At 52.1% G+C, this 15,274-nt stretch overlaps 4 protein-coding genes across 4 annotated transcripts; 1 reads left to right on the top strand and 3 right to left on the bottom strand.

Annotated features, from left to right (window-relative positions):
* Positions 1-2,147: 2,147 nt before the first annotated feature.
* On the bottom strand, positions 2,148-3,103 carry BO86DRAFT_378594 (uncharacterized protein; the record flags this gene model as incomplete). Its single annotated transcript, XM_025670633.1, has 5 exons — positions 2,148-2,227; positions 2,260-2,271; positions 2,315-2,851; positions 3,020-3,038; positions 3,101-3,103. 5 exons carry the CDS (start codon positions 3,101-3,103, stop codon positions 2,148-2,150), a joined length of 651 nt encoding a protein of 216 aa, XP_025528678.1.
* Positions 3,104-3,708: 605 nt separating this feature from the next.
* BO86DRAFT_388613 (aldehyde dehydrogenase family protein) lies at positions 3,709-6,074 on the bottom strand. The gene is made up of 3 exons (XM_025671898.1): positions 5,652-6,074; positions 5,394-5,593; positions 3,709-5,327 (listed from the first exon to the last, which is right to left on the bottom strand). The coding sequence occupies exons 1-3, from the start codon at positions 5,960-5,962 to the stop codon at positions 4,147-4,149; spliced, it is 1,692 nt and encodes a 563-aa protein (XP_025528677.1). The 5' UTR covers positions 5,963-6,074; the 3' UTR covers positions 3,709-4,146.
* A 760-nt stretch (positions 6,075-6,834) lies between these two features.
* BO86DRAFT_310968 (DUF55-domain-containing protein) lies at positions 6,835-8,460 on the bottom strand (the record flags this gene model as incomplete). Its single annotated transcript, XM_025667892.1, has 7 exons — positions 6,835-7,271; positions 7,327-7,443; positions 7,499-7,516; positions 7,573-7,696; positions 7,775-7,932; positions 8,054-8,189; positions 8,389-8,460. The coding sequence occupies 7 exons, from the start codon at positions 8,458-8,460 to the stop codon at positions 6,835-6,837; spliced, it is 1,062 nt and encodes a 353-aa protein (XP_025528676.1).
* Positions 8,461-9,481: 1,021 nt separating this feature from the next.
* BO86DRAFT_388610 (multidrug resistance-associated protein) lies at positions 9,482-15,157 on the top strand. The gene is made up of 15 exons (XM_025671897.1): positions 9,482-9,897; positions 9,960-10,712; positions 10,786-11,068; positions 11,131-11,364; positions 11,416-11,646; positions 11,713-12,254; positions 12,314-12,476; positions 12,544-12,891; positions 12,955-13,078; positions 13,138-13,209; positions 13,270-13,385; positions 13,446-13,587; positions 13,675-14,244; positions 14,321-14,719; positions 14,784-15,157. The coding sequence occupies exons 1-15, from the start codon at positions 9,676-9,678 to the stop codon at positions 14,998-15,000; spliced, it is 4,416 nt and encodes a 1,471-aa protein (XP_025528675.1). The 5' UTR covers positions 9,482-9,675; the 3' UTR covers positions 15,001-15,157.
* The last annotated feature ends 117 nt before the right edge of the window (positions 15,158-15,274 follow it).

Genomic DNA, 15,274 nt, shown 5'->3' with positions numbered 1-15,274 from the left:
TTGGCGTTTCGATGTCCAAACACCGTCCAAGCACCACCCTGGATGCTTAAGCAGCGACCATTTCAAGGGCGAGCCCATTAGGTCCAGGCAGCCTCACATGATCGATTCTTCATGCATGACAACGCAGCTCACATGGGGGTGAGGTGCAGCAACTGCAGATAGGACTTTGGGGGAGGGGAAAGGGTGTGGAATACCCTGTCAATCGGTATGGAGCTAAACGTACCATGTTTTGCAAGTCGTATTACGGCTGTACGGTAATTTACCGTCATCATACCGCCAATTTTCGGTATGGCACGCAGTGTCTGGCTCGATTGATTGATTGCTCAAACACCACTTAATCAGGGTATGACGACCTAACTAATTCCGATCCAGTCAGGCCCACTTTCATTGACCGGCTCGACTATGAGATCGGGGGCCCGCAATACTGGGATCATGGCGTGGTCAACCTCAACGAGTTCGCTGCACCGTATAACCGAAGCCTGCATCAGAATAAGACAAAGTAAGAAAAAACATGGACGCATATGTTTACGCCGGGACGGGTAACTCAGATAGGTCTGGTCTGTATGTCAGCAAGACAGTGCGTCAATTGCGTCGAATCGAGAGCCATATCCCTCACCCCAGTCGGATCCTGCCACGACATACTTCCTCTCAGACACAACAGATGGCCCAACGACTAGTGTCCTGAGATGTGCATCCAGAGGCGGGGAGAGCGTGAGGGGCAAGCTACACATGTGTGTACCCTCGCCGTGAGTAGTACTAAGTACCTGGGTCGGTCAGATAGGTACCTAATTCGTACCCTATGAGGAGGGAGTTGCTCAGGTGGCAAATCAGTGCGGCCCACTGAGGTGAAAATTGGTGGGAGTATTTGTTGCTATTGGTGGAGGAGGTGGTGGAAATCTGTGTTCTTTTGGGAATTTCATGCATTAGTTCAGAGGTAGTTTCGAGGCAGTTCAGAGGTATAGTTCGGGCATGTTGGGAAGAGGCGTTCTTTACTTCTGGATGCAGTGTACTGCTTACTACTTAGTGCGTAGTCTAGGGTAGCTAGAGACCTGGAGAGAGGGTCGAATGCTCCACTTGACTGTTCAATGCGACTTCTCTCTTGTGCTTATCCTTGAGAGTACTGTGCATTGATACTAAGGAGATGGTACTTTTTACTTTTGCTATGACAAGGTCATATGGTGTTTACAGATTGCAGTTGACAGCGTGAACAGTTTGACCAGAGTAGTCGGGCTGTGCCCTGTACTGGATCGCTGGTTGCAAGTCGATTGATTGCCTGAGGCCAGAACTAGACCAATATACTGAGGTGACCTCTACTGTATACTACCACCACCTAATGATTTTTAGAAAAGAACAAAATCGGAAAGATAATCGGTCTTCTCGAAACTCCAACTTAACATTATACTATAAGGATTTTCTGGTGGCGTTCGCCCCGATGTTGGATTCTTCATGATTCATACCCTTCGCTGCTGCATTGGGGCAGAACGCCGTCTCAGAGGTTTCTTGTCAGGTGCTCGTGTGGGTCTCTTGTCTGATGTAGTATTAGGATATGGCTGGGTGGATGTGGGATGTGCATTTTAGGCAGCTCATGTATGCACCTGAGCCAATGCTAGTTCAACTGTACATGCATCAGGATGTGAAAGTGGTGGATGAGGATGTAGAGTAAGGTAGTTTCCCCTACATCTCGAGTTTTACATCTCTGATTTAAATTGCTAGTATGGAGATGTGAGCTTGTCCGTTCAGGGTCTTCGAAGTTGAGAGTGTAGTGGATGTAGCTAATATAGCATAGTTCTGCGAGTTCAATATGGGTGACGGTCAAGGCAATGGTATGTATGCCTCAAGGGTCGGTGATGCTGATACCTAGGGTGTTGCTCTCTTTCTTCCTGTGCTTTTGGGTGTTTGGTGCACCGCGTGAGGCTGTCGTTACTGAGAAGCTGCTTGCATTAATCTAGAGCATGCCTTTTCTCACTTCAAATCAAGTGTGCAAAACATGCATAGATATGAGTCTCCAGCTTTAGTTTACCTCTTGTTAGCACAACTATATCCAGAGCCAACAACACACCCCCCCAGGTCCGTTTTCTGGATTAGAGAAAGATGGCATCCATCAGTCCACATATGGTGTACACTTAACACTAGCCAATCATAACCGATCACCCCCGAGATTTCACCCTGCAGCTTCCAGCTCCTGGGTTATCTGCAATGCTCGTGAAGTCCGTACCCAGCAACCGTTCTAACCCAACAGTGCAGAAGCAGAGAACTTACTTCCACTTACACCTACAGTTTACATTGTACAGTCATTGTAACTATATGTACATACACACACACATATACATATGCATGCATACATGCAATGCAGTGCAGTGCATGCATGCAAGTACAAGTACAGTAACAGTAACAGTAACAGTAACAGTAAGCAAGCATCTATCTTGCATCCGCATTCTCTTTCTCGATCTCAGAATCGAGGTTCGATGATTGACTGTCCTGTTTCTGGGTTCTACAGTGGGTCGGTGCTGCGGGCGTCTCCCCCTTGCTTCTTCCACCATGCATCCTGTGTACATGAAAGGATTTTCTTTCGGGGAGTGCTTTTGCATGCTTGGAGGAGGAGTTGAGTTGGGTTGGATTGGGAATAAGGGGGTGTACTGTACTGGACTGGACTGGACATGGACTGGACATGGGTGTATGCTGCTGGATAGGGTTCTGTCTTGCTTTTCTTGTTTCCAGGTTGGTTGTTGCTTGGGGTTGATCTGGGGCTGCGTGAGGTTGTGGTGTTGGATGATGATTACTCGGAATGTCTGTATCTGCTGTGTTTCAATGGAGAAGCTGGTCTTATGCCCTTGTTCTTCGCGGGGTATTCCTAGAAGCAAAGGGTGCGGCTGTCTTTTTTTTTTTTTTTTTTTTTTTTTTTTTTTTTTTCGCTGCTGATCTGGCCATGCATGAAAAACTGGGTAGGCTCAGGTTCGAGTCCACAGGAGGTACTGGAGGATACAAAGGCCGCAGCTGGTTGCCGCTTAAAGGTGCTTACCTACGTTGTATCCAGTGTCCTGGAGGTTAGTAGGTATGTAGGTTATGTTAGTACCCAGATCTCGTTCGTATTCTGTACTACCATTTCTACCACCACCACTGTTACTGCTAAGTGTTAGGATCGCAGGGATGCATGGAGATGAGATCCAGCCCGCCAGACAGGTGGGTTATCTGTGATGGAAGCATGCTGCGGAAGGATTTGCGATGGGGATTGATCGGCTCTGCTCTGCTCTGCTCTTAGTATTCATGCATGTAGCCCTGGGGTTGTGTAACTTGTTCTTTTTTACTCTCTCTCTCTCTCTTGCTTTGTGTGTGCGTGCGTGTGTGTCTTCGCTTGGGTACTGTAGAAGTGCATAAGGCGTGGGTTCAGGTTACTGTGGTCGTGATTCTGTCACCTGCAGTAAGTTTGTCGTGGATGGTTGTTGGTGTAGTCTTGTTGTCCATTGTCGGCATAGATTCTATAGCATTTTAGTTGAGCGTGCAGATCTCGCACGTCGGGTCGTAGATACACAGGCCTAGATCTACAGTGCACACATTTCGCTATTCTCGTCGTCTGGCGGTCCTTATGTCTCTCCATGAGGGTAGAGGGTGGAATGTGGAGTGAACTGCCACCCGTGGATAAAGAAACCCAGTTGGAAGTCGGATTCACAACTCCCCACCGATCACCCAGGAAGAAGAGACAGACAACATCAAGGATCATCCAGTAGTGTCTCCTCAATCCGATCAGAAGATTTGCAATAATTACACAGACTACTTGCTCCGCCAATCTGACTAGGCCACATCGTGGCTCAATGTCTAGTTCTCTTCTTACAGGCACGGTGATGCTGGACTGCGCAGGTCGAGGCAAGACATTTGGGGGTTCACAACTCAAGTCATGCTGGGCTGGTTACGGTCACTGTTCTGTGAGGGGGAGGGGGTAATTTGTACGACCCGATGATCTGGCTGCCTCTTCCCTTTCCTTTTCATCTCGTGGTTTCTACTGCGTCTCGTTCGCATCAGAACTGAAGAAGAAGGCGATCAGAACATATTCCGATATTTTGCGTGGTGCTTTTGGTTTTATCGCCTTGTGTGGTTTTCCCCTCATTTTTTTTTTATTTATCATACAGGAGCTCAGCTCATTTCGCAAACCTAAAGCTTGGATCCCATGTTCACGTGGATGGCCTTGACCTGCGAGTACGCCTCCAGGCCGGACTCGCCCAGCTCGCGACCGATCCCGCTCTGCTTGACACCCCCAAACGGCACGCGGAAATCACTGTCGTTGCTGCTGTTGATCCAGACCATGCCGGCCTCGATCTCCGAGGCGACGCGGTGGGCGCGCTCGATGTCCTTGGTGAAGAGGGCGGCGCCCAGCCCGTAGGTGCTGTCGTTGGCGCGGGTGACCGCCTCGTCCTCGGTCGTGAAGCTGGAGATGACGACGAACGGGCCGAAGACCTCCTCGCGGTAGATGCGCATGTGGTCCTTGACATCAGTAAAGATGGTCGGGGCGATGAAGAAGCCCTTGTTGCCGGCGACGTTCTTGTGGGGCTCGCCGCCCGCCACGAGCGTCGCGCCCTCGGACTTGCCGGCTTCGATGTACGACAGGATCCGCTCGTACTGGGCCTGGCTGACCTGCGGGCCCTGGAAGGTGTCGTCCGCGAAGGGGTCGCCGACCTTGCTGGTCGTGGCCACCTCCTGCTTGAACAGGGAGACGAACTGGTCGTAGACCGACTCGTGGACCAGGATGCGCGACGTGGCGGTACACACCTGGCCCTGGTTGTACATGATCCCGGTATGCGCCCACTTGGCCGCCTGCTCGATGTCGGCGTCGCCGAACACGACCAGCGGCGACTTGCCGCCGGTCTCCAGGGTGATGTTCTTCAGCGTGCCGGCGGCAAGCTTCATGATCTCGCGGCCCGTGATGGTCGAGCCCGTGAAGGCGACCTTGTCGACGTCCGGGTGCGTGACCAGCGGGCTACCGGCCACGCGACCGTAGCCGTTGAGGATGTTGACCACACCGGGCGGGAAGCCCGCTTCCTTGATGAGCTTGGCCAGGTAGAGAATGCTGAGCGGGGTCTGTTCCGCCGCCTTCATCACCACGGTGTTACCGCAAGCGAGGGCCGGGCCCAACTTCCATGCGGCCATGGCCAGCGGGAAGTTCCAAGGGATGATCTGGCCGACCACGCCGATGGGCTGACGGAGTGTATAGGCGAACTTGGCCGGGGTGGTGCTGATGGTCTGGCCATGGATCTTGTCCGCCCAGCCGGCATAGTACCGGAGACAGCTAAGGACCTCACCGAGATCGTCGTTCAAAGAGACGGAGTACGGCTTGCCTGGAAACGGTCAATATCACCGCCGGACGGCTTGCATGCTGCTGCTGCCGGAACAAGGCCACCTACCGTTATCCCACGTCTCAATAGTAGCAAGTGTCTCCCGGTGCTGCTCGATCAGATCCGCCAGCTTCAGCAACAAGTGGCCGCGCTCCGTCGCAGGCAGCAGCTTCCACGACGGATCCTTGAGAGCCTTCCGGGCCGCCTTGACGGCGACATCCACGTCCTCCGCATCCGCAGCGTAGACGGAGACAATCTCCTTCTCATCGCTGGACATTCGATCAGCACAAGCTTCCACCGTTGCAGAGGTTCTGGCGGGAAACCTACGAAGGATTGATGGAGGCGAGCTTCTCGCCCGACTTGGAGGGGACGAATTCGTTGTTGATGAACAGACCGATGGGCTGGTCATACTGACGCCCGTTGGGCGCAGTCAATTGCACGCTCACCTTACTGCTGGCCATGGTGGATGGGGTACTGTGGAGGGAGTGGCGGGGTACGAGGGGAGATGGATTGCGGCAAGGAGTGGAGAGAGAAGAGCGGAGAGATGCCGCTGGAGGGAAGAGGGGGAGCTGACGACAACCAAGGCGGGGGAGTCGAGAGGCGATGAAGAGGGGAGAGAGGAAGGGCAGGCGTGGCATTGACCGTGGGGAGAGGGGAGAAGACAAGGGGTAGAGGACAATCGAGGATGGGGATGGGGTGGGATAGAGGGGAGGTTGACTTTATAATAACCTTGGAGGAGCTTGAGCTTTCGTTAGTTAAGTGACTGGCTTATCGAAGCTAACCTTGAAGCAGTCCCCGCAATTGCATTGCAACCGCTGGGTTCCTGAGGCTTCAGGCTGGCCATCCCCGCTGGAGGCGATAACAGCCGCATCCCAACCAATCAGCGTTGTCGTGCTCGAGCCAAGTCGCCCCTCTTCGGATAGACTTGCTCTTCCCGGGCCCCGCGATTCTATTAACTGTACGTACAGGTACCTGTTAGCTTAACTATTACGGGGTACTATTAAGTACCTAGTACTCTATCAATGCAATGGAATTGTTATCTGCTTTCCTCACACCCACAATCGGGTCTGGCAAAGTCCCCAAAGACAACCCCCTCAGCGTCTTCCAAGTTGACTCGTACCGTACCTACATGCAGTTTGCATTGGGAATATCCAATCAGCGTCAGTGTTGGGGTAGGTATGCATCGCTGTCCACTGCGGGCAGTGTCCCATCCATCCATTCAATCAATCCAACCGCGGATGCGGCGGAGACGCCAATGAAACCCAGACTGCAACCCCAGCAGCCATCCATGATATGATTGACAAAATGCTGCCTCGATTCACAACCGCAATAGCAAGGGATCACTTCTTACAGTTTACAATTCATAATAGGATCCACAAATGAAAAATGTATTGTAGAAACGCCGATTGATTGTACATAAATCCGGCGTAACCGACGTGATGTTACCCATAACCCGAAATTTCGTTCATCCCACAACCGGCTCTGAAAGTACATCAATAAATCCACCAGTTCATTCGCTTGGTTGCGACGCTTCCTCGGGCTTCTCAGTAGAGGCGCCCTTAGGAGACTCAGTCGACTCAGTCGACTCAGTCGCTTCAGTCGCTTCAGTCGCATCAGTCGCTTCCTTGGCGTCGTTTGCTTCGGCCGCCTCAGGCGTCTCGGTCGCCTCGGTCGCCTCAGCTTCCTTGTCTTCAACTTCCTCTTCTTCGGCAAGTCCCAAGATGAACTCCCATTCCTCGGGTCTCACCGACGACACACTCAGCCGGGACTGCTTCAGCATCTCAAGGTTCGCCAGCGGCTTTCCAGGAGCCATGTGTTCCTTCAGCTGACTCAGGGCCACGAGGTTCTTGAATTTGCGCCGGAACTCCACCCGGACCGCCTCCCACTTGGGTTTCTCGCGCTTCGACTTGGCGTCGTAGTAGGGGTGGGCAGGATCAAAGGCCGATTCTGAAGTTACATCACCGTCAGCCAACCATCTGGCACCCGGGGTAGGTCTCCTCACCATCGACAAAATGTTCTTCCACAATCTCCATGACGCCGGCAACTCCGGGTACTCTGCAGTTGGAATGATAAAAGAAGGCCTGGTCACCCTTCTTCATGGCCCGCATGTGTCTCTGCGCTATTCACAAAGTCAGTTGCTGATACCTGTGCCAAAGCTCTCGTTCACTACTCACCAGACGGGTTCCGTACACCTGTTCAAGTGTTAGTATCGAGACAGCAGGATTGGCCAACAGCAAGGCAGACTTACCATCCCAGGCTTCTGGCTCCGTGCGTTCGCGGAGATCATCGATAGAAAACTTGACATCGACACCCTTCTCCATACGGCTCTCCGGCTCTGCCTTCATCAACCAGTACGAGGGTCCCGAAGTAGCCTTGACTGGGGTAGGCAACTTGGCCGACGCAGTAGACTTGGCTGAGGCAGCAGACTTGGCTGAGACAGCGGACTTGACTTCTGGCGATTCTGTTTTAGATTGTTTGGGAGTCGATTCGCTGGTACCGTTCCGCGAAGGCGTCGACGTCGGCTTCGGGTTCGGCGACGACTTCCTAGGCCTACCCCGGCCGAAAGTGCCATCCGATTTGGGTCCCTTGGGCTTGGAGGGAGTGGAGACTGTTGCAAAGTTAGTGGACGGCTCAGTGTGGACGGACCAACGTGGTGTTTGCCCGCAACTCGTCTTTAAGCTGGGCAGTGACCCGTAGAAAGCAGGAGTTTTCGTGCAGAAGGCACTGACCAGAGTTGGGGTCTTTACGAGGCCGACCGCGACCTCTTTTGGGGCCATCCGGGCGCTTGGGAGTCGAACCCTCGGGATACTTCCTGGGGCGACCTCTCTTTCGTTTCTCGCTGTCGTTTGGCGTATCCGGCGCAACCTGCACGTAAAAAGGTAATGTTAGTTTGAGTGATGGGAATTGGTTTGAAGAATGGGAATTGGTTTGAAGAAGCAGAAGAGTATTTCCATTGGCGGGCGACGCGCACGAATAAGAGGCACGGGCCGCCCCTCATCGCGATCCTGCTCGCGTTGGAGCTCGAATCGTGTGGTGGAAAGGGATAAATGGATGGGGGACGTACTCTCTTGGCAGCTGGGGCACTCTCTTCGGCGAGGGACGCGCTCTCCGACTTCCGCTTCCGCTGGGGAGGCATGGTGTGCTGTCCAGAGAACAGAGAGGAAATGCGGGCGAAGAAAGCCAGGACAGTCGATTGACGGAAGAGAAGGGAATATCTGTGGAAGATAAGGAAGAGGACTGAACCACCAGTGTCAAACAATACACAGAAGGCAGAAGGAGAAACAAACACGGGGAAGTGTGGAGGTGAATTGGGGAAGTGAGGGAGGAGGAGGAGGAGGAGCTATAGGACGGCGACAGAGGCGATCGCCGTAACACGGAAACTCAGACGCGTCTAAACACACCTTCGTGGGGGGAAAGCCAGCGTCGCGCGGGCGGGCGAATTCACCGCCCGCTCCTTATCCCGGACCAAGCAAACAAATTTCCCTTCCGTCCTCTCGGGGATCATCACGTGCACTCACTACCTATACCCTCCAATTTGGCAGAATTGTTGCAGTGTCTGGCCTGGATACATTAATCGGACCACGTTCCAAACGCTACAATCGTCTCCCATGACAGGCAGCGGTCAAATGCTCCTCCTGGTGGTATTCTGGAGGTTCAAGGTTGATGGTTGATTTTATACTGCACGTAATATACAAACAACCACGACTAGTATACGCAGCACGACATATACTTTGAGCACATGCCAAGTGCCTGCATTGTATGCAGCTTGATGCAGCCGACTCTAATTTCTTCCTTGGGTATAATCCAAGCAACAGAAATGTGGATCTGTACAGTAGACAAAATGGCATAAACAAGAACTCACCCACCACGAATCATAGCGTTGCCTCTGCTACCCCGCAATCAATGAGACTCAGTACATGGAGGCTCAGTCTCGGGTCTACTTTTCTTTCAACCTCAAGACTATCACAGACCACAAGGTCCACCGAGAATGATGTATGGCGGAGACATCAAGATATGGGTTGAGGCTGAGCAGAGGAGGTAGCTATAGAACACTTATAGAAGGGATGCACCTCATCGAAGCGGGAACACCTGATTTGGGCTGCCGTGTTGGCATCGGATCCCCGCCGGAGAACTTGTCAACTACCAATCCCCGATAAGAGATGGTCTGGAGTCTCTGGACATCGATGGGGTCATTGGAGCTAAGACTTAGCAAGATAAGCGTGATAAGCTCATCCCAGGCTACAACTTATACTAATCATGGGCGCCGTGGCTTCTATATTGTCAGCATGACTGCGCATGACTGCACTTGACAGTGCTACCACAGGTCAACCTCAAGAGAGTGAGTGCAGCCATGAGCTCTGCCTCCGCAACTGATCTATGCGGCGACAGTCTGTTCGGTCCAGTCATTCGACCAGGCTGTCGCGGAGGCTTTGACTTCACCGTTCTATTCGAGACAGCCATCTTGACTATCGCCCCGGCTGCTTGCTTTCTCCTTTTGTCACCATTCAGGCTTTTCCAGCTTTACAAACAATCCCCTAAAGTTCTTTCCTCTAGTCTACGTCTCCCAATCTTGGTATGTGGGATTCCCAGATGCTTGTTTGAGCAGGTTGAGGACTAACCAAGCATTGAACGCAGTCTCTCGCTGCTATCTTAGCAGCCATACAAATTTCCCTCCTCGTACTTGTCGCAACCGAGCATGCTCCCCAGAAGCATACGTCCCTCGCGGGTGCCGTTTTGGAACTTCTAGCGGCACTTGTTCTCGTGGCTATTGTTGATCTGGAGCATGTCCGTTCCATCCGGCCGTCATTCCTTGTCACTGCCTACCTGTTCATAACTCTGTTATTCGATGTGGCTCGTGTACGCACTTCATGGTTGTTATCTGACAACCACTCATATCCCGCCTGTCTTTCAACATCCCTCGCCATCAAGCTGGTCTTACTGGTACTTGAGAATATCGATAAGCGGAAATGGCTTCTACCAAGCGAGAAAGCCAAGTCAGGAGAGAGCGTGAGCGGACCGTTCAGCCGGGGTCTATTCACATGGTTGAACAGCCTCTTGCGAAATGGCTACTCAATCATACTCACGAGCGATGCGCTGCCCACCATTCACGAAAAGCTCCAGTCTCGTGATCTGTCCACTCGGTTCGCTGATTCCTGGGCAAGCTGCAACCAAAGTCGCAAGAATGCTCTGTTCCTGGCTGTCATTAGATGTCTGCGATGGGAGATAGTGGGGATTGCTTTCCCCCGTCTCTGTGTAGTAGGTTTCAGCATTGCGCAACCATTCCTGGTCGGGAAAATTGTGACCGTTCTGGAGCGAACCGACTCGCTCGCTCAGGACATGGCCTACGGTCTGATTGGAGCTACCGCAATTGTCTTCGTTGGGGTTGCTGTGAGTCTCTCAAATATGGCCGGGCATTCGGCGTATCCCGTGAAGCGAATGGCTTATTGATTCATTTCACTAGGTGTTCACCGCGAGCTACCAGCATCTAGGGTACCGCGCTACAACTATGCTTCGAGGTGGCCTCATGGCTTTGACTTATGAACACATGATGAATCTTCCCTTGGGCACCACAGACGAATCCAGTGCCATGTCCCTTATGGGCACCGACATCGAGATGCTTGCCGAATACTTCCTGTCTACAGTATGCGAGACATGGGCTAATGTCCTACAGTTGGGCCTGGCCACTTGGCTCCTGCAGACCCAAGTGGGTGCTGTCTGTATCGCTCCTTTCGTGGTGGTAATGAGTAAGCTTTCCCAGCTAAATTGTACGCGGTTTGTACAAGACATGGCTGATCACTCGCAATAGTCTTCACGGCAGCGTCATTCGGCATGGGCAATGCCGTCACTGCCAGGCAGAAGACGTGGCTGCAGGCTACAGAGAAGCGCGTGAACTTTACCTCCGCTATTCTTGGTTCTATCAGGAACGCGAAATTTCTTGGTTTGTCCGAAATTATGGGAACAATGATTGATGCTTTGCGTGAGGAAGAACTCACTATCTCGAAGAGATTCCGCCGGATTCAGACAATCCGTGTATGCATGGGTATGTATGTCCTCAGACTGCCATAACTAGGACTGACACAAAACGACCCAGTCAACCTTCCGTCGATCGTTGGCCAACTTGCAACATTTGCAGCTTATGGTATAGTAGCTGCAGTGAATGGATCCGGGGGGTTCCATGTCTCGCAAGCCATCACATCACTTTCACTGGTCAACTTACTGGTCAATCCGCTCCAGCAACTTCTGCTGGCGATCCCAGATACATTTGCATCAATGGGATGTTTACATAGGGTACAGGACTTCCTCAGGCAACCGAGTCGCGTTGGTGAGTGTTCTTGACGTTTTTCATTCAAATTCCAGGTTGCATCCCAAGCTTATGTGCTTTTTACAGAGAAGAGAAAATTAGCTCCGCTGCTAGCAAGCCCAGCAACACCATCCTCAAGTCTATCCGGTATTGAGCTCTCTGCTCTCTCTTCCCCCGCCACTGTCCCTCTTTCAAAGCAAGCCGCCATGCATATCTCCCTGGAAAACGTCCGTTTTGGATGGAAGTCCTCGTCAATGGACAAAGCTGGTGTTACCATGACCCTCGAGCAATCTGACAGAGGAAACCTCGTCACGATTGTCGGTCCCGTCGGTAGTGGTAAGTCCACCTTTTTGAAAGGTCTTGCCGGTGAGACGCCTGTACTGGATGGAAAGCTCGTTATCAATCATCCGGACATAGCGTTCTGCGAGCAGATGCCATGGCTTGCCAATGCATCAATTCGAGATAACATTGTGGGCGACAGCGGATCATCCTCATTTGACGAAAGATGGTATCACACGATCTTGAAAGCATGTGCGCTCAACCTTGACATTGGGAGAATGCCAGCGGAAGACCGGACGCTTGTAGGCAGCAAGGGGGCGAAACTGAGCGGAGGGCAAAGGCAAAGAATAGTTCGTTACCAAACTACCTGACAAGAAGTTGAATACAAGCCCATTACTAACATCAACAGGCCATCGCACGCGCTCTCTATTCTCGCAAACGCATCGCTTGTTTTGATGACGTCTTCAGTGGTCTTGACAATGTGACTTCCCAGCAGGTGTTCACCAATGTCTTTGGCCCGAATGGTCTGCTACGCCAGCTGGGTTGTACCGTTTTCCTGGCCACCCACAACAGTAAGATTCTTCGTCAAATGACGGCCTTACATGTTCAACTACGGAGTCGTTGCTAATGTGAACACAGCTCAGCACCTACCGCAGTCCGACTTCATCATTGTTCTCTGCAATGATGGGGAAGTTCTTGAGCATGGCACCTATTCCCAGCTTCGAAGTCACATGGGAGGTTACATTAACAAGCTTAGTCTGAGCACAGGGCGACTAGAGAACCCAGGAGCGGCCAATACTGTTCAGCCACAGTCTGGGCTCACGACGACCACTGCAGACGCTGGAACCGTCTCAGATCCTTCTGATAGCGACCGACAGACAACCGACACTTCTGTGTACAAGTTTTACTTCTCTAGCCTGGGTTGGCTGAGAGTAGCCACCTTTGTGTTTTTGTTGACTGTCAATTCAGCCATTGGCGGATTTCTCTGTGAGTCATTCCCTCCCTTACTTACAATATTATAGTTGTCATGAAACGCTCACGTCTGAGTAGACATTTGGGTGGAACGTTGGTCGAGCAGCAACGACAGTGCCTCAGGATCGCGTTCAGGATACTGGCTGGGAATATATGCGGCATTGGCCGCAGTCGAAGCAAGCTCGCTTGCGCTTGCTATATTGTGTGTTCAATCCTCATTTGTCTCTAGTATTTGCGCTGACAGTATATGCAACTCCTCAGCTGGACATGGGTCATCATTGTCCCGGCTGCCTCGAAACACCTTCATTCCACTGTGCTCCGCGCTTGCATGAGGTGAGCTTTTATCTCAAAGATTGGAAAAGGCCACGGTGACTTAAAACTAAAAACCTCAAGTGCTCCCTTGTCTTATTTATCAAATGTCGAAACTGGAGCTCTTGTAACTCGCTTCAGCCAAGACATGCGTCTAGTAGACATGATTCTGCCCCGTGGTTTCATCTCGCTAGGGTTCCGTAAGTAAACAGCTCATGAACAAGATGGAGTCACTTTCATATTGACGTTTTTGAACTCAGAGCTCTTCAGTGCCCTCGCTCAAGGCGCCATTACCATCGCTTCCTTGCCTTATATTGCTGCAGCTCTGCCATTTCTCATCGCGCTGCTGGGCCTACTTCAACGATTTTATCTGCGCACATCTCGCCAACTAAGGTTGTTAGAGTGAGTTTCATCTATTCTACCTTCCTTCTCCTTGCTGAAGCCTTGGCTTCCTGGATGCCTCGATTCTGTCGTACTGATTCACTCTAGAATCGAGCTCAAGAGCCCCTTATACACTCACTTCCTCGAGTCTCTCTCTGGAGTGACCACCATCCGCGCCTTCTCATGGACGCCCGTGGCCGTGTCCAGGATGCTTGCTATGCTTGATACGGCCCAGAAACCTTATTATCTTCTCCTGTGCATACAACGCTGGCTCTCACTGGTGCTGAATCTTATCGTTGCTGCCCTAACGGTAATTATGGTCGGAACAGCTGTCGGCGTTCGTCATCACGCCAATCCAGGTCTGCTGGGTATTGCTCTCGTGTTGATGGTCGAGCTAGGTCAAGTCCTTTCGGAGGTGATCCAGAACTGGACGCTGCTGGAAACATCGCTGGGTGCAATTGCTCGGATCAAGTCGTTTTCCGAAGACACCCCCACTGAAGAAGACCCGACTCTTGAGACTCATGAACCACTTGCGGATTGGCCCAGTTGTGGTCAAATTGAGTTTGTTGATACGAGCATTGCGTATGACACCTCCGAGTCAGCGACCGCTGTGCTGAGCGACATTCGCCTTCACTTCCGTGGTGGGGAGAAGATCGGGCTATGTGGTAGAACTGGAAGGTGAGTTGCAGTGTTTCCGAGCATCAGCTCGGGCTTTCATTTCGACGTCAGCTGACCGCGAATCACTACACACCAGCGGCAAAAGCAGTCTCGCACTTTCTCTACTTCGCCTTAATGAGGTTGTGTCTGGGCAGATTCTGATTGATGGGCAAGACATCTCGCTTATCTCCCGATCTTCGATTCGCCAGCGCATCAGCAGTCTCAGCCAAGAGCCCTTCCTATTTCCAGGGACTATCCGGCAGAATGCGGACCCGTTGAACGCTGCTACAGACGCGGATATTGTTGATGCTTTGCGCTCCGTGGGGGTGTGGGATGCACTGGCGGCGCATCACAAGGGCTGCAACAGCGACGAAGAGGTTCTTGGAGCCAAACTGGACGAGAGCATCCTGTCAGAAGGCCAGAAGCAGCTGTTCTGTCTGGCACGGGCTCTGTTAAAGAAGAGCAAGATTCTGATTCTCGACGAGCCGACGAGCAGGTATGTTCTTTGTTCATCTCTGTCATTCTACTTTTTCGCACGCTGACCCACATATTGTATGCAGCCTGGACAAGGAGACAGATGCTCGAGTGCAGAAGCTCATCCGCGAGTTGTTTCGAAACTGCACGGTGATCATGGTCGCTCATCGGATCCAGACTCTACTCGACTTTGACCAGGTCGTTGTGTTGGACAGCGGACGGGTGGTCGAAGTGGGACATCCACGCGGACTAGCCCGCCGACCTGATGGGGCTTTCGCTAAACTGTTGGCTTTTGAGGTCTGAAGTCGAGTGCTTAGAGAGTTGAGGACATCAGAGTAGGTGACTAGGCAGGTAGACTGAGTGTTCTCGGATGAAGTGGCTACATAGTATCCAGGTTATCGAAGGGGTTTCTGTGGATAGGTGTCAACTGCTACATACTATATCAAGTAAAGAGTGCCGGTGCCCAGCCAGTGCCCAGCCAGTGTCCAGACTCCACGGTTAGCCATCCGTCCCATGGTTCTCGTTGATAAGCCCCTCCTTGCCCGAATGGGGCTAGCGCCACAGTCCGCCATCAGCT

This window comes from Aspergillus japonicus, assembly GCF_003184785.1.
Source record: "Aspergillus japonicus CBS 114.51 unplaced genomic scaffold BO86scaffold_18, whole genome shotgun sequence".
Classification (NCBI taxonomy): domain Eukaryota; kingdom Fungi; phylum Ascomycota; class Eurotiomycetes; order Eurotiales; family Aspergillaceae; genus Aspergillus; species Aspergillus japonicus.
This window is presented reverse-complemented; position numbering and strand designations above follow the sequence as displayed.

Bases quoted from the DNA above. Each gene is read 5' to 3' on its own strand.
- BO86DRAFT_388610 (XM_025671897.1), top strand. From the start codon at position 9,676: ATGAGCTCTGCCTCCGCAACTGATCTATGCGGCGACAGTCTGTTCGGT. The intron at 11,647-11,712 runs GTGAGTGTTCTT...TGCTTTTTACAG, and splicing joins CAGGCAACCGAGTCGCGTTG to AGAAGAGAAAATTAGCTCCG. The intron at 14,245-14,320 runs GTGAGTTGCAGT...ACTACACACCAG, and splicing joins CTATGTGGTAGAACTGGAAG to CGGCAAAAGCAGTCTCGCAC.
- BO86DRAFT_388613 (XM_025671898.1), bottom strand. From the start codon at position 5,962: ATGCCACGCCTGCCCTTCCTCTCTCCCCTCTTCATCGCCTCTCGACTC. The intron at 5,594-5,651 runs GTAGGTTTCCCG...TCGAATGTCCAG, and splicing joins CTCGCCTCCATCAATCCTTC to CGATGAGAAGGAGATTGTCT. The intron at 5,328-5,393 runs GTAGGTGGCCTT...GACCGTTTCCAG, and splicing joins TATTGAGACGTGGGATAACG to GCAAGCCGTACTCCGTCTCT.